This window comes from Malus sylvestris, chromosome 7, assembly GCF_916048215.2.
Source record: "Malus sylvestris chromosome 7, drMalSylv7.2, whole genome shotgun sequence".
NCBI lineage: Eukaryota > Viridiplantae > Streptophyta > Magnoliopsida > Rosales > Rosaceae > Malus > Malus sylvestris.
In genome coordinates, this window is record NC_062266.1 from 783,806 (window position 1) to 802,414 (window position 18,609).

Sequence of the window (18,609 nt, forward strand, 5' to 3'; positions counted from 1 at the left end):
CCCTTACCAAACTAGCTCTAAGTATTAGTTGCCTCTCCATCTCTAATATCACTAAACGGTCCAATGTCCTAGTGAATAAGGTGTTGGAGTTCTATCCATCCATTTCGGGCTCGAAACTCCCCCTCCCCTAAATCATTGTCAATTTTTTCCCCTCGTACCATAAAACAAGAAGCTACTTATTGCTACCGATAGACCACAATTTCAGATTTTATCTTACCCGACAAGAAACAGAAGAAGCTCCTACGACACAAATACAAGAGTTTTACTTATTTATTTCTTATTTCTGAAGGATTTGTGGGATTATTGTAAAATTTAGCTCTTAATGATGGATTATTTGATGGGGAACAGGCTTTCGTGTAGTACCCGCCAAGTCCAACCATGCATGTTGAGGTTGGTGCTTACAATTTGACCTTATATCTCTATTTACTAAATTACATTTCCATTTTCTACTAAGATAAGAACCATGCTTCCAAGTCCAGCTTCCAACCAACCCAAACCCTCCCAAAACGATGAAGACAAAACTCAACAGCCTCCGAGTCGTCCGATGTCACATGCATGCATCTATGCATGCATACACATTCACATTAACAAAAATAAAATAAAAAACATACATGGACCTTTCTGACAACTTTTCATGTATCTCAAAGGTCACGAAACGGGTGGTCCCCACACCCACCATGGGCCCCACCACACAACGCAATTGATATGCATCCACGGCACGCGCACCCATCTCCACGTCATCCATTCTATTCTATTCTACGCGCCCACCAACACTCAACCTCAGCCGTCCATCTCATCGCCCTCGAGGTCTCCGCCACACATCACTTTGAATTCGTTTGAATGAGCTTTTAAAATGAATAAAAACGTTTTTTTTTTTTTTTTAAAATCACATTCAAACAAACTCTTTATATTAAAAACAGCGAGCAACTATCGCACGCAAATGTTCCTTTCACCTCACTTCCAACGCTTTACAGCTTTTACAGTCAAAACCGCGCACACGTCAGCTTCGCATAGGCCCTCTCGCCAACATGCCAACGATATATTGAAGTCTATTGAAATAATCGCGATAAAATTAATAATGTAAAACCTCATCTCGTGTCCATTCCACGGACCCCACTGCTTCCCACCATCGGCAACTGAATTTCCAGTTGCGAATATTAAATGACGAAAAACACCCTGTCGCTTCCTGGAATGTTCATTCAACTGCCACTCAAAGTTTGCAGGGAGAAGAAAATATATTAAAATTACAAAAAAGCTGAACTCTCAACAAACACATCGAATATCGTAAAACCATCACAATAATTTTTATCATTTCCAATCCACGACAAAAAATAAAAATAAGAGCACAAAAATATAATTAAAATTAAAAAAAAATTCAGAGAGAATTTGATTAACGAAGCGATCTATCTCCATCTCCAAATTCCGTTTTGCTTTTCGTCTAAACGATCGCTGATGATCTCCGGGAGAGACGCGCCATGAGAACCGATCGATCCACAAATACCTATTCAAATTTTCTCGAGGAAATTCCGAAACTTTTTCAGTCGTTTCCATTTCTACAAATTCAATCGATGTATAATTGTCAAACCGGTCAGAGCCGGACGATCTTCGCGGCCTTGACCACGGGGTTTTCTCTCGCGATGGCCTCGCGACCGGCGGCCTTGTAGTCGTAGCTGCACACGTGGCGGTCGGAGTACCGGTGCTCGGAGCAGAAGAGCTCGCCGCACCGGCACCGGAATCCGGTCAACCCGACCTTTCTCCGGCATCCGGAGCACCGATTGACCACGCGCCTATTCGGCGATTCGTCCGATCTCGCGATCTCCGACGCCGTCGTCTTCCGGAAGGTCTCGGCCGGGGCCTCGAAGCTGAAGGATGAGGTAGATCTCGGACTTTTCTCTGCAGAAAACTTCAAAATCGCCGCGGACGAAGACGACGATGAGGTGGTGGCGGCGGCCGATGCGGCGTTGAAGCACTTCTGGCACATGTTGTTGGTGGAGGGATTACCGGTGACGCCGCAGTTGTTGACGCAGTGCGTTAGAGTTTCGGGGACCTTGAACTCCGTCTCTTCCTTCTCCGCTCTCTGTGCCATTTTTTTCACTCAAATTCTGATCGATCGATCGATCGCTCTCCTCTCTTTGTTTTTTCTTCTGTTTTTTCAGAGATATAGATAGATGGAAAGAAAGAAAAATGGAGGGTGTGGTTTTTCTAGAGAGAGAAAGGAAGAAAAAGTTGTGGTTTTTAGAGAGAGAGAGAGAGGAGAGGAGAGGTTTGGACGGGCGATGGGAGCAGAGAAATGGGGAGGGGGATATTATGAAGGACTGAAGGGTCGGTAATGGGGGAAATATGGGGCCTCAGAGAGACGCGTATAAAACAATTTTGCCATTCACTTTTACCGAAATGCCCTTCGTGCTTTTCTTTGATTATTACCTTTTTGCTTAAACAAATTAAAGTGAGAAAAGGAATAATTGATTTTTCTTAATTTTTTTATTTTTTAATATATACGATACCATCAATAATAAAGTACGGAAAATGCGCTAAATTTCACAAAAGACTTTTCTCACTAATTGAGTAGTGATATCAATACACTTTTTTTAATATCTCATACTCTTATTATTTTTTGTTTATTAATTTTGTTCAATTCATTCGATTCAACACTATAAAATTAATGAAAGTGTGTGAGATGTGAAGTTGGGTGTGTCAACAACATCATCCTAATAATTTTGTTGGAACTCGCTTTTGACAAAAATCGAGTTAAGACCTATTGCTTTGAGTGAATAGGAATACCAAAAAATGCTAAAAAGATTCAAAAGTAAAACTCTTTGTATACTCTTGCACCTAATGTTTGTTTGGTATTGGATTAGTTATTCTACCAACATGATCCTCTCCGGATCCTTTTGGTGAGGATCATGAAGATTTGTGAATCGTCTCTGTTATATCAGTTTTTATCAATACTGTTTGTGTTTAATTTTAAATAAAAATATTTAAAATAATTTCTGACCGCACAATATACGATGAACAGACATAATTGATGAATTCTCATAATCCTCACATAGAGGATCCGACTAGAATCCGGATTCATTGTTCTAGATTTGGTTCTGACGTGGTAATCGTCATTATAGAGAAAAGGTCAAACCTGACAAAGCTTATTTTAAGGTTCGGTGGGACCGCCGTTTTACCCACATGCAGCATATTAGCAGCATGCCGCCGTCCAATTGCCTCTATTGGTTGCGGATTTTAATTTCTTTTGCGTTACGAGTTTTATGTAAGCTTTACAAAAATATATTATATCTTATGTATAAAATTATTTAATAATTTTATGAACCACTCGATGTCGATGGTACAAATATTAAGGAAGAAAAATTAAAAATTTAGATTCATCCCCGCATGCAAAAAACTTCTTGTCATTTTGATGATATAAACCCGTATCTTATACAAATATAGTGATTCTCATGATTTGCCATAAAAGCCATTATATAAAAAGAATGCTTCAAAAGCATTTTGCTTCCTTTGCCTTTAAATTGTCCTCCATTTGGACAAAAGCTGCCTCTCATGGTCTGGGATGCCTTGCCAATTCAGGGCCACTAACCTCTTTACTGTGCAAATTTTCGTAAAATTAAAGTAGCTCATGTTCCTTTTCTTTCTCTTCACTCTTTAAAACAGTTGTTCTCACAAAAAACCGTCACGAAAATAAGCTCAAATTGAGAGGTACATGTTGTCATGCTCCTTACCACCTCCAGGCAATGAGGGAGCCTAGAGGCGAGCATGTACAACTTCTAGCTTCCGCAAGGGACGTCATTTGTTTTCGAATGGTAGAAAATAAGATTATGCTATTGCCTGATGAATAAGGCGTCAATATGGCAAAAAAAAAAAACTCAAAATGAACACAAAAATTAGAAATGCTTTTCAACACAAATCTTATCATGTAAAATATTAACTTCATCGTTTCTTTATAACATGTAAACTAACAAAATTATGTAGCAAGGTGACCGTCAAGGACGGAGGCAGCATATGGTCATTGGGGGCCGCTGCAGGCCCACTCAACTTTTTTTGTGATGAAAATTTGATCTAACTAAAAATTTAAATTACTCCTCACGTTCTATACTTTTTTTACCCTCTCACTCTTTTTAGTCATGTAACTCTTTTCATTAGCTAATGGTTAACAATTTTAATGTTCTAAACACCAGTTACCCAAAATCATGTAATTGAACAATAAATTAATTACACTATATCGAATTTTCAAATTAATTTTATCATTTAAAATTGTCCGATTAAAAATTGATTCTAGCTCCGTCCAAGGTCACCTTCACACAAAAATTTCACAAGAATTACGAATAGTATATCGATTTGGTTGGTGTGAGGTATATTTTCTGTCATCCACTCACAAGAAAGAAGCAAATAATATATTATTTTTGTTGGTGCATGTTGTTATGTTGCATGGGTAAAAGAGGACCCAAATTTTAATTATTTAAAAAAATTAAAATGAACGGGATCCTAGAACTAGAAGAATGCAAGTGGAAGGGTAAAATGGGAAATGGGGAAATATAGAAAGCTCCACTGGCCAATTTCCCGCGTCCAGCTCCTATTATGGCCAAGCCGCCCTATCTGACCCGTTCGTTTTCTCTTAAACAAAGAAGTCGCTCTCGGTCATTGTCCGGCGTACACGTGTGTTCCCACGTGTCGCGACTCAACTCGTATACGTGTACCAGTATGAGGCCAAACTAATACGCAGCGGTGCTTGTTAAATCTTTGTCGGTTTCACCAACTTTCCAATGTTGCGTTAAGATTTTAGCTTATATTTTACTTCGTATCAAGTTCGAGACAATATCGGTCAAAAAATGATAAGAGAATAAAGATCCAATTTGATAACACTAAGCATTTTCGATAGTGAGTTTTTTGTTTTCAATCTCAAGTTCGTAGTTCAAGTCACGTTCATGATTCGTGGTCCTCAGCTCAAGTCTCGGAGCCTCCCCTTACTTCCGACTCCAACCACGTTGTTGTATCGAATTCGCGGGTAAGTGTGGCAAGGTGGATTTAGTTAACCACACATTGTTCACGCACTAGCATATGACAGTCTCGTAATAAGAATAGGATATACTTCCTTTAAAGAGTTTATCAATAATGTGATTAATTTATGTGTTCACGTATTATTGTTATAAAGAAAATCGCTCTTATATGTACACTATCATTCTGTGTGCTTTTTGAGACCTAGAGATCGCAATAAAACATAGATAAATTCCTTCAAGAATGCATAAAATACATATTAGAAAATTCAAAAAATTCACTTATTTTTTCAATATATTGGAAATGTTGAAATATGAGGCCATGGCAATACCATTTTTTTTCATTCCCCCTTGATTTACACTGTGGCTATGTTTTTTTTGTTTTTTTTTTATGAGAAGCTGGAAAATATCATTATCAGGGTCAAAGCCAATAGAGTTACAGAAGGTCATCACAGACCAACAACCACGAGGCATAATGAGAAAAAGGTAGAAACAAAGACCCAGAATACTACCCCAAGTCACCTTAATCCCATCAAAACAAAGTTCTAGTTTGGAGGACACGGGAGGTCATCCTTGTTTAAGATACAAACAAACAAAGATGGGGTCGTTCAACCCAAACTAAGTCGCACATCTTCGCACCCACATGCGACGCCACAAAATCCGCTGCTCCGTTTTTTATATCTCTGACCTTCAACCACTGTGGCTACATTTGGTATGCGGGAAATGAAGATTGGGAATGAAAATTACTATCTTTCCCATTTTTGATAAATTTGCCGTGAGAAAAATTATGTAATTAATGTTGTGGGGAAACCAAACCCACGAGGGATGAAGGGTTTGCATTTCCTCATTTTTTTTCTTGCTCACCATATATTTATCATAGTAGATGAACTTAAATTTTAAGATATGTGTAGTGAGTAGACACAAATTTCAAAATTTAAACTTATTCAGCGGTGATAAATAAGATGGTGATCATTACCATCACTCGAGAGTGGTGATAAAAAAACACACCCATCAATTATTGCCTATTTTTTTACAATTACAATCCAATAATATCCTCATTAATGAATAATTAATTATGCTCAAATCTTTATATTCAAATTTTCTTTCCCAAATTTATCTATATCAAAAAATAAAAATACAAATTTGTCGCTCTTTTATATAGTTATTAGTTACTTTCTTATCTTTACCAAGCATGGTAAAAAAAAAAATGTATTTCCAATCCTTCAGTTACAGACAAGAAAAATTATTTTTCCTGAATTATTTTTCATGTACCAAACATTCCCTAACGGGAATCTACGTTTGTATAGTTTTCCAGCAAGGCTCTTGTATTAAATGCATTAAATCAGTCAAAAGGCAGGGCATTAAACGTTTTTCCAAGTACGGTATAAGAACTCTCACGAAAGTCTATTAAGATATGTTTATTTAAGAGAAATGAATCAACAAGAAATGTGTGTCATTCTTAAGATATGTTGCATCAAGATATGTTGCATCAAGATATGTTTATTTAAGATATTTTTTTTTCTTTTATTTGTGAAAGAATATTATTTACACTAAGGGGGTAGAGGATTGGGCTAAACCTCACAATGCTACAATAATGCAGTTCAAATTTACTTTTCTTAGAGTCAATATCAGCAATGCAATTCATCAAACGATAAACCTAATCCGAAAAATAAAGCTATGACAAAATCAAACCCGAACGAACAAAGTGTTGAATTAAATTGTACCAGTCTCTACTTGTATTAAATGCATTAAGTAAGTCAAAAGGCAAGGCATTAAACGTTTTTCCAAGTACGGAATAAGAACTCTCATGGAAGTGTTGGCTATTAAGACATGTTTACTTAAGAGAAATTAATCAACAAGAAATGTGTGTCATTCTTTTTTCTTTCTTTTATTTATGAAACAATATTATCTACACTTGGGAGTAGGAGAGTGGGCAAAGCCTCACAATTCTACAACAATGTGGTTCAAATTCACCTTTTTTAGGGTCAGTATCAGCAATGCAGTTCATCCAACGATAAACCTAATCTGAAACATAAAGCTATGACACAATCAAACCTAAACGAACAAAGTGTTGAATTGAATTGTACCAGTCTCTACTGGGGTTTATTACTCATTTTGTACTTGTTGTTTTATTTTCCAATTATTTCTTTAATTAAAACAAAAAACAATAGATGGTAGGAATTCTCTTATCCCATTTGGAAAGATATCATCTTATAATTATTTATGGTTGTATATGTCTCTAGCATGACCACTTGATAAAATGTGGAGGAAAGTAGGACAAATGGCCAATACTACTAGAATGATTCCTCTTTTCAATCACGTTTTCATTAACTTGAAATATGGGCTCTTCTACTTCATTTTTATTTACTTCATTTTTTTATTTATTATTTTCTCTTTCTTTTTTTTATTCCCTTCTATCATTCCTTAAGTCTTATAGGTTTGATCATGTAAAATCTGACCCATTTTATCATTGAACGAAAGGTACGAAATAAATCATAAACATCTTGTTCTTTCTTCAACAATGTATGATCTCTAATGAACTTTTCAATAGGATTCGAATCTAGATAAACTGATGACCATATGTCAGAGAAAAAGAATGAATGAATCTTGTAGGATTCCCAAGAAGCAGATGAATATGCATATTCATCTGCTTCTCACGTTCCGTGAATAGTCGGAACATTGAGGAATATCCGGTAAGAATCGAACCTAAGACCTCTCACTTGCAAATAAAGAGAAATACTACTAAACCGTAGTGAACTAAGTAACATTCTTATTCATGTTTTTAAATGATCAAAGAAAAACAAAAGTGGACGAGTCTTATCAGGGACGAAGCCAGAGATTTGTGTGAATGAGGGCATCATCAAACAACAAAGTCATAATTAAAAAGCTCATGAATTTACTAAACACTATACTAAAATGCCTAATAACCAATCCAACCAACAATTCAATTAACCAATACCAATAAGCATACAAATTATTCAACAAATAAACATTTGACTCAACTAATCATATGAATAAATGTATACCCATATTCATAGAATTCGTAATTTCATAATTTCATTCATCAATAATCATAGAATTCATATCAATAATCAATAACCAATAACCATATTAGTGCATTACCATATGATTCTATACTTCTATACCAATTAAACAAAAATTCGTCTTAAATAATAAATTAAGGTTAGGATAGGGATTATAGATGTAGGAATTAAAAAATTTACCTAAATATATGTATGTCAGCAAAAGAGTGGCTGGCTGCTGGTGTGGTTGCACTGCACTGGCTGGGAACATCACATTTGCTCCTGTTCCGTTCTGTTTCAAGTTGTTGGGAATTTGGGGGCAAAGCAGCACCACGCTGCTCTTTGATTGGCAAAGGCAAATAAAAATGAAACGGGGATGGAATGGGGGTGGACCGTGGGGACAAGCGGTCCCCCACTATACATCCTTTTTTTTTTTTAAACACATACGAAATGACGTCGTTTCATTTACTTTTTAATTTTTATTTTTTTTTACCCAGCTCTATTGCTGCAGAACCAGTATTGAAAGTGAATAATAGGTATTCCATATGCAGCATCAATCACCCCATATCGTCTAATAACAATCAAGAGTGGGTATCTGGAGCTGTTGGTTAGGTTGATGATTAGGGTGTAGTTGTCACCTTACTTCTAGTTAGATCTTCTTTCCCATACTTCTAGGGTGGTTAGAAGTTTTTTGCCTTACCTTCTTTCTGCTCCCTGTTTTATGGAGCTGCCGTGTAGGAGTGATTCAAGGGTGATAAGTGTGTTGATCACACATCGCCCTATACATCTTGTATTCTTGTGTTGTTTCTCTATGAAAAGATATATACAAACAAACACTTAAAACTCAACAACCAAAACGGTTTGAGCAGAATCAGAAAAATCTCAATGGGGGCGCTGCTGATGCAAAACCATATCAGTTTGAGCTGAATCAGAAAAATCTCAATGAGGGCATCCGTCCCCTCCAGACCCATGGTAGCTCCATCCTTGAGTCCTATTGCTTTTGGGTATGACATACCTACAAAACGACAATATGAAATAATCAGAAAAGACATGTTTAGCTCGTACGCATTCATTCTCATCTCGATGCGTAGTAGACATGCCTAAATTGATTATTATTTCGTGGAAAGTTCACATCCCCGAATGGGATAAGCTCTTTAATATTTGTATTCCATTTTTAAGCAAAGTTTCCACGTTACAAATGGGGTCCTTAAGCCAATTTATATTTTTATTTAGAAAAACTAATAAAAATGATTTAAAAATTTTGAGTTTTAACGATAAGAACAAAATAAAAGATAAAATAAATAGTACCATGATTGATTTTTTAATGTAAAAATATAATTTTTTGTTAAAATAAACAGTACCAAAATTTTTCTGTTAAAGTTTTATTTTTATTTCTGAAAAGGAGATTCCAGTGAAATACAAAAGTCACTTTCTCGGCCACGGTTTAGAAATAGCGCAGCTGCTTCTCAACTTTCTCCATCAGCACCAATGAATAAACTAATCCTAATGCTCGTGTTAGCGTTAATGTTAATCAATCTTGGAAGTGTGGGCTGATCTGATCCCACCACCTGACCTGACTGGGTCCAATGGATAGTGACTACAACTTTGGTATCAGAAGGTCAAACACGGTGATTTCGACAGCTGTGATTAGATGCCACGCGGTTCAAACGTGGCGGACGTACCCTGTTGGATACCAAGTGGGGAAAAAAGGCTCGGACGGTCACGAGAAATTTTTTATTATGACGATATATTAGTAGTACATTACGTGTTTTTATGTAAGTGTTGAGAAATTTTATTTTTTAAGTTATTAAATTTTTACCACACATATCTCATTACTTGTATAATGATACGTGGTATATCATCTTGTGTGCCGATCATATTAACAAATCTCTTGTCGGTCACAGATAAGATCATAAGATGACCCAGTTGCCCCACTACCCCTGCCTCAGCTGCGGCACTTCCCCTTGATTCGGATGGGCGTGTGGGGCCATTCTTCATGATAACGTTAAGGTTGAGGTTGAATCATATTATTGCTAATCGATTGTCAGTTTGAGCCGGTTTCTCATTTTTAATGTAGAAAATATCATTTGTTAAAAAAAAAATTCATCTTATATTATTCCTCTTCCTTATGATCCCAAATTATATCACTAATCTACGAATAAATTACATTTTATACTCTCAAATTTTCGTCAAATTTCAAATTCATACAATGTTTTCAATTTCTTCCTTTATCTATCGATGTGGACATCTTGGGCCTCACAATATTTGTGCCACTTGGATAAAAATATATATACACATTATTCTAAAAAATCAATTTGAAAAATAAAATTACGAATACTAACTGAGAACATCAAATTAAAACATGATTATTCATATCAATTTAGTAAATTTTCATGTAGGAGAACAATCCAGAGGAGTACCGCGGGCGAGCTAGGGAGGGTGGCTACAATCCTGCAACATAACAGTGAGTGGGTTTTTTGTTTTATGATTATATATAGAGAGAGGGAGTTTCCTTGAATAACTGTTTTATATTTAGTAGATGTAACATCTCATGTTTAACTTTACAAGTATTCATTTGCGCTATACCCTGCAATTTTTTGACGATCCGATCGCTCTACCGAGTGCGACGGTCACCCCGGAAGTAGGAAGAGCGGTGATTTGCAAGAGAAGACCCAGTTTGTAGAGTGCAAGTCCGAGTGGCCAGTAGCACTTATCAACAACAAAATTCTACAAGTAAGGATTCTCACTAGTCGGTCCATGGAGAATAACACCCGAGGAGGAGGGACAAATCCTTAAAGGAAGTTTCAGAGAATTGTTGCGGCTCGGAATGGGTGCTGTCAAACTAGACAAGCAAGCAAGTAAAAGTCCAATGATGATGGGAAAGACCATATGCGATACTTACCAAGACCGCATGAATCGGTTGTTAAATTCACTCACTATATGTCGAGTGAGGTAATGTTTTTTGAAAGATGAACAAATTACGGTTGTGGGACTCACGATTTTGCAGCCCCTTGGCACACACGCTTTTCTTTTATTTTTATGGAAATTTTATTTGTGTTGATCAAAATTTATCGGTTATAAGAGGGGCGCTACGTGTATTGAAGCAGACTAAATGGATGAAGTTGTTTTTAGATCATCTACAATTTATGGGATAAAACTTAAAATATAAGTTTTAAAATCCCCTCAAACCATCTCCAATCATTAGGCTAAAATAAACTCTAGGAAGAAAATATATCTTGGGCTAGATTCCGGCTTTAAATAATCGTGGATCCACCAAACTGTCATATTTCAAACTTTTTTTTGTTTTTACTTATAATTCAATAGCTGTGATCAAATAAGATCAAATATAACGGGAAAGAAAAAAAAAATTTTGATGGCCCAAAATTAAATCTAACATCTAAAGTAATTTAAAAAAAAATTATTTTGATCAAATTTCACTTAAAACTTTATAAATACTTATGTATTTGTATGATTTTTAATTACTTATCGGAATTTAAATATTTTTAGATTAAAACGTTCATAAAAAATTAGGATAATCCACATAAATTCTATTTTCAAAAAAGTTACCTAAAAAAAAATTAGGTTATAATTATTATTAAAAAATCTCGGGCTATATGCTAAAAAAAAATATCTCGGGCTAAAATTTTAAACCATAATCATTTGAGGAAAAAAAACAGTTTCTGGGTTATAACTTAAAATTTTATGACTTAACTTTTTAAGTTTTATCCTCAAGAGTTAGAGATAGTTTTAAGATTTTTATTGATACTTTGTTAGACCCTTGTGGGCTAAGCAGTAAACGTGCTAAGGAGGAATATTACCCTGTCACGCACAACATAGGTGACAGTGACACCCCTGCGGAGCCAACGTGCTCTCTGCACCTCATGTGATGGATTCACCCAAAACATGAAAATGGGTTGGTGGGGTCAGCAGGCTCATCAAAGCCTAATTTTTCTCAACAAGTCCAGATGGGCTAGCGGATTTAGCCCAACAAGGCTCAACATGTAAGGATCCAACAAGACTCCCCATGTTATTGAAGAGTATTCCGTACACTGAGTTGACAATTTCTTATATGACCAATTAACACGATACGTAAACGATATAAGAATAATAAGTTTCGGATCAACACGATAACTAATCGGGTTATACGATAAAAATCTGTTAATAATAGATTCTTAACAAGTTTACATGAAGATGACACACGAGTAACACGTTTCGACACGTTAAGAAAAAAATTATTTTGATGATTTTAATTTTTTAAACTACTAAAAATACTTGCTATAAAATACAATAAACGTAATGACACAGGCACTATAAATTGACTGTTTCAATTTGATTTCTTTCTAGAAAAACAATAAACGTAATGACACAGGCACATGCTTCCATTAGTCCACCCATGAAAAATGAAATAGACATTTATGTGACTATCTTAAATGGCATGTTTGGAAAAAAAAAAAGTTATCAACATATTATAATAAATAGTTCTAAACAGCTTGAGTTCATTATTGAATTTGAAATTTTTTAAACCTGCTCAAGTTTGGCACGTACAAAAAGCAAGCTAAGCTTAACAGAGTGGTGTTATTCGGTTTGAGTCAACTCATTTACAATTCTATCCATTCGTCTTTATAAATAGGGAGTTTTAACGAAAAGCTCACAGTACTGTTCACTTTAACAAAAAACCACATTGTTACACTAAAAAGTCAAACCTGATACTATTCATTTTACCCTTTATTTTGTCCTTATCATTAAAACTCAAAGTTTTTAAACTATTTTTCATTAGTTTTCCTTTATAAATATAGCACTAAGGCTTGTTTTATTTCTTTATTATTAGTCGATTTTCATGTTTAAGAATTCAATCACCAGAGATACAAACCTTAATATACTTAATCACCGAATACCTTGGTATAAAATTCAAACTCTAATGCGACCAAAATGATGTACGTATGCAATGACATAACAAACACCATATGGTTCAAAACATCAAAGCCATTTTAGTCTTGCAACTTGCCAGCGAACATGATTTTTTTTTTTTTAAATAAACAAATCCTTAAATCCCAAGTCTCAATGTAATATATTGAATCTTTCACCTCCTTGTTTAGTATCAACTCTCTTCATCACCATCCATTGTTGGAGCTGCTTTGTGCATTCTGTCAAGTCCCCATGGAAACTAAATCCCATATGCAGCTTCACATTTTCTTCTTCCCATATATGATTCAAGGCCACTTCATACCCCTTATAAACATGGCCAGACTATTTGCTTCTCGTGGTGTAAAATCCACCTTAATAACCACCCCTCTCAATGCACCTCTCTTTTCCAAGGCAATCCAAAGCAGCAAGAAATTGGGATTTGATGTTGACATTCTTGTCATCAAGTTCCCAACTGAGGAAGTAGGGTTGCCTCAAGGATGTGAAAATTCTAACCTAGCTACCACCCGTGAGATGAAGGAAAAGTTCATCAAAGCCACCTTCCTTCTTCAACCACAAATTGAGCAGATTTTAGACGAACACCGCCCTCATTGCCTTGTTGCAGACGTTTTCTTTCCTTGGGCAACAGATGTTGCTGCCAAGTTTGGTATTCCAAGGATCATGTTTCATGGCATCGGTTTTTTCGCTTTGTGTGCTTCTCTTAGTGTGGCGTTGTACGAGCCTCACGCGAAGCTGTCTTCTGATTCAGAAGTTTTTACTATTCCTAATTTTCCAGTTGAGATCAAGCTGACAAGAAGCCAAGTGCCGACTTTTCCCCAGCAAAGTTCTGAATTCACCAAGTTGTTTAAAGAGGCGAGGGAGAGCGAGGAAAAGAGCTATGGGTTCATTGTTAACAGCTTTTATGAACTTGAACCGGCTTTTGCAGACCATTACAGGACAGTGTTTGGGAGGAAGGCATGGCATATAGGCCCCCTTTCGTCAGTCAATAAGGCAGCAGATGACGAAGCCTCCCTTGATCAGCACGAGTGCTTGAATTGGCTTAATTCTAAGAAACCCAATTCAGTTGTTTACATATGTTTCGGAAGTACAACCAATTTCATTGACTCTCAGCTCCTAGAAATTGCAGCGGGGCTTGAGGCTTCTGGGCAGGAGTTCATTTGGGTTGTGAAGAGAGAAAAGAATGATAAAGAAGAGTGGCTCCCCGAAGGGTTTGAGAAGAGAATGGAAGGTAAAGGACTAATTATAAGAGGTTGGGCTCCGCAAGTGCCGATTCTTGAGCACCAAGCAATCGGAGCCTTCGTGACTCATTGTGGGTGGAACTCTATCCTTGAAGGAGTGTCTGCTGGGGTGCCAATGATCACATGGCCCGTGTCGGCTGAGCAGTTTTACAATGAGAAGTTGGTGACTGAGGTACTGAAAACCGGGGTTGCTGTTGGTGTTAAACAATGGGGTACAGTTCTAGATGTGAAGGAAGACAGTGTGAAGAAGGAAACCGTAGAAAAGGCTGTAAATCAAGTGATGGTGAGTGAAGAAGCAGAGGGAATGATGGGCAGAGCCAGGGTACTTAGAGAAATGGCAACGAGGGCTGTTGAAGAAGGTGGTTCATCTTTCTCAGATTTAACTTCTCTAATTCAGGAATTGGGGTCCCTTGGGGCATGAACTACTTTCTGCCAAAATTCCATCACTTTTTGTGTTTGTATGTGTTTTTTTTTTGGCATCTATGCGGAAAACTTCGAATTAATAGAAAATGAAAGAAAAAGAGTACATTTTTTTTTTATACAAACGATATTGTGGTAGGGAAATCAAATTCAAAGAATATTATCATAGATTCATAACATGGTGGATTAATTCCATAAGTCAAAGTATGTTTTCTCCTAAAAAATCAAAGCAAAAAATGATCCAAATGAATCATTTCTTCAAGACTGAAAGTAAATACTATGTTTTTATAAGCTCCACCAGCCTTTCCCGTCCCAAAGTAGGGTGGAAGAAATTTAAAAAAAATTCATTGATGTAAAAAGATTTAGAGTACAAAATTTCTAAGATCACTTTTGTCAAATTTGATAGACTAAATTATTGTATCCCATGGCATTGTGAGGTTAAGCCCACCCTCTCTCTTTAGTGTAGATAATATCGTTTGTTTAAAAAATAAAATAATTGTATCCCATGGAAAATAGAAGTCTAAATACATTTTTTTAAGCTCAGTACGCTTGTCTATCAAGTTACAAGTACTGATATATACCAACTCTATCATCCAGTTTCTTTGGTCAATCTTTTGAAGGTTGTTTACTAAATTGTCTGGAATCGGGTTAATAGTGATGATGATTTCATATAAGTTGCTTACAAATTCAATCATGAATTGGGATAGAAATCAATTGATTACTAAACTATCCTTGGTCTAAATAAATTATTTTAAGTGATAATTAAAAAAAATTGTTGTAGTATGAATTTATAGTACTAGATTGTCGTGACCCAGTTGAGAGAAAAGTGATTTACACCTTGTCTGGAGTATTGACCTTGTCAGGGGACTCCAACAGGGCAAGGAAGGCCTATCTCTGGGTGTCATGTTCGGCAGTGTCATATTCCTACTCTGTTGGGACTACGGACCGACCAGTGAAAACGGAAAGATTATTGGGATAGCCTGTTGTGTTCAACGAAGAAGATGGGTTTGGAGTCCTGCAACCCCATGATGACTCTCTGGGCATCTCGACCGAGATCGCCAATTGTGAGGTCACTCGGGGTATATATTCATCAACAATGGTAGATCGACGAACATGATTTTTCTCTCAGCGTTTGACCATCTAGGGGTCAATCGGGATCTGTTGTGGAGGAATGTGGCTCCACTTGTAGCTTTCAAAGATAGTTTGATACACCCAATTGGGGAGATGAGATGAATGTCACTCTATCCATTGGGAGCCACCTCAAGAGAGCAAGCCTGATGACCAGATTTATAATTGTAGATTGCCCCTCATCCTACAATGTGATACTAAGACGACCATTTCTTACGGAGATGGCTGTCACAATCAACTAGAGGATGCTAGTGATGAAGTTTCCGACTCCGATAGGGGTAGGAACTGTCATAGGTGATCAAACATCGGCGAGAGTATGTTGTGCCTCAGTAGTAAAGGTAAAAACCAAAGTGGCGACCGAGCATTTTGTGAGAACGCTCGGAGGATCACCTGCACCAGGCCCCACTAGTTGTTGAACGATCCGACTGCTTTACCGAGCCGGACGCTCGACCCCGAAGTACTACCCTGGCAATGGAAGCGCGGTGATTTGCAAGGGAAGACCCAGTTTGAAGCGTGCAAGTTCGAGCAGTTAGGAATACTTATCAATAACAAAACTTTACAAGTAAAGATTTTCACTAGCCTGTATGGAGAATAACACCCGAGGAGGAGGGCCAAATCCTTGAAGGAAGTTCCAGAGAATTTTTGTTGCGACCATGATGTGATACTAAGTGCTCGGAATAGGGACGATACAGCTTTCCATTATTCCACCCATAAAAAAATGATAAAAATGAAATATACATTTATGGGATTATCTTCAAGGGAGGAGGATTTTCTCCCCTTCTAATCTTTTTCTCCTTCCATCCTTTCATATTTGAACCGTTACGGTTTAACCACGTCAGCATCTTACATTGATTTTTTTATAGAGACAATAAGACAAAAAACAATATGTGAGAAGAGGGAAGAGAAGGGAATGAGAATAGGAGGAGAGAATCATACTCCATCTTTAGGTGGCATGTTTGGAAAAAGCTTATTACAATGTTTATGTTTTCTATATCCTATTATTAAAATGTACTATCAAGAAAATTTTATTTAAAAGAAAGACCATATTAACATATTATAATAAATAGTTTGAAACAGATTGAGTTCATTACTGAATTTGAACTTTTTTTACACTCGCTCAAGCTTGGCACGTACTAGAAGCAAGTTAAACTTAAACATAATGGTGTCATTTGGTTTGAGTCGACTCATGTACAATTCTATATCCATTCGACTTTATCAAATATAGGACTAAAGCTTGTTTTATTTATTTATTATTAGTCGATTTTCATGCTGTGTCGTTTAAGAATTCAATCACCAGAGATACAAACTTTTAATAGATCTTAATCACCAAATACCTTGGTAATCTTCTTTTTAGGGAAATATAAGGGCTTAAATTAAAGAGCTAGGGTGGCTATGATAGAACCCGACAATGAGTTTATGAAGGTTTCGAGTAGTGTGGGATAGGCTAATCACCAGACTGCTCTGGAATAGATGAATCGTCGTGTCATTTTGGGGTATGGTCAGTTCACCGGGAGGATCGCCCTCCTAATTCGAAGTTTTTTCCTGTAAGTTTCAACCTTGTTGACAATGACAACAATCACGACTATAAATAGATTCGTGACAATGGCAGGACGGTACGCTCTACTCATGTCACATCACCATTCCTAGATAAGGGCAATGGAACGAGAAATTTATGATTGAGACGGGAACATGGGTGATACACCACGTGTTTTTATGTAACTGGTGAAATTTTTTATTTTTTAAGTTATTAACTTTTTAACACATATGTTATACCATATATTGGGCCTCAGTATTTGGGCTTCATCACCTAGCCCATGATTCATGTAAGAGGGGAGGAAACCCTTATTCTATAAAAGGGCTCCCTCACACTCACTCAGGGGGGAGAAGGGAAACAGACAGAAGGGAAACGAGAGAGCAAACAGAATAGCAAAGAGAGCAAACACTGCCTCTATTAAACCTGTAAATGGGTTGAGTTTATCAGGTTTGGATTGTGTTCAATCTGACCCGTTAAGTTAACGGGTCACTCGAACCCAACCTTTTAAGCTAATGGGTCATCCGTTTTACTCGTTAGCAATTATTATTATTATTTTTTTGCATAGAATTTATTTTTTGTTGTTAAGATTTTACTGAAATTACTAAAACATCCTCAACTAACGGGTGCTAACGGGTTGACCCAAAGTGATCCGTTATTTAACAGGTTTACCCGTTAGCGACCCAACCCCTTAAGCATCCACCTAAACACTAATATTAACGGGTCGGGTCCAAAATGTCAGGTCTAGCCACTATAGCCTCTATGTATATTCAACATTCATTTACATAGTGAAACAGAATCAACACCAGTGTGGACGTAGCCTCAACTTGAGGTGAACCACGATATATCTTTGTGTTCTTGTTTGCTGTGTGATTCATGGTCGGATTTACGTTGGTCCAAGATCGACCCGATTTTGTGCATCAACATTTGGCACCGTCTGTGGGAAACGACACGAAAAGCTATGTTGATTCTCTCTACTTTTTTCATCTCACCATCGTGAAACCCTCACAACCTCCACCATGAATCTGCAGAAACCCAAGAACCAAACACTTGCATAGTCACTGCAAAACCCATGTCTTTCGCTCCAGCTCCCGGTCATGGCAGCAGCGATGGAAACACAACAGAAACTCGCTATTTTCTCTCTTTCTCATGGTTTCACCCGGGATTATAGCACGAGGCCGATCTCCGTCGTGGAGCAGGCCAAGACAAGTTCAAGAACCAGGAGCTCTTCCTCTGGTTTTCTGTGAAGGGGATCATAGTCGATGTACCAAGCTCTGGCCTCATTTACTTCAATGTCAGCGTTGTCGACAAGCAATTCCCTTCGTCTACTTGAAACACCGCTACCACGA

The 18,609-nt window shown here is 37.0% G+C and overlaps 3 protein-coding genes across 3 annotated transcripts in view; 2 read left to right on the forward strand and 1 right to left on the reverse strand.

The window, feature by feature from the left end:
* Nucleotides 1-1,280: 1,280 nt before the first annotated feature.
* Nucleotides 1,281-2,316, reverse strand: LOC126629210 (zinc finger A20 and AN1 domain-containing stress-associated protein 5-like). Its single transcript, XM_050299163.1, has one exon. It carries the CDS (start codon nt 2,084-2,086, stop codon nt 1,589-1,591), a length of 498 nt encoding a protein of 165 aa, XP_050155120.1. The 5' UTR covers nt 2,087-2,316; the 3' UTR covers nt 1,281-1,588.
* A 10,726-nt stretch (nt 2,317-13,042) lies between these two features.
* LOC126628209 (UDP-glucose flavonoid 3-O-glucosyltransferase 7-like) overlaps nt 13,043-18,609 on the forward strand; it is a 44,319-nt gene continuing 38,752 nt past the window's right edge. The window contains exon 1 of the mRNA XM_050297821.1: nt 13,043-13,143. The gene's annotated coding sequence lies outside the window, so the exon portion shown is untranslated. The remainder of the gene's footprint in view (nt 13,144-18,609) is intronic.
* Nucleotides 13,131-14,718, forward strand: LOC126628210 (UDP-glucose flavonoid 3-O-glucosyltransferase 7-like). Its single transcript, XM_050297824.1, has one exon. The coding sequence runs from the start codon at nt 13,178-13,180 to the stop codon at nt 14,600-14,602; it is 1,425 nt and encodes a 474-aa protein (XP_050153781.1). The 5' UTR covers nt 13,131-13,177; the 3' UTR covers nt 14,603-14,718.

Bases quoted from the DNA above. Each gene is read 5' to 3' on its own strand.
- LOC126629210 (XM_050299163.1), bottom strand. From the start codon at position 2,086: ATGGCACAGAGAGCGGAGAAGGAAGAGACGGAGTTCAAGGTCCCCGAA.
- LOC126628210 (XM_050297824.1), top strand. From the start codon at position 13,178: ATGGAAACTAAATCCCATATGCAGCTTCACATTTTCTTCTTCCCATAT.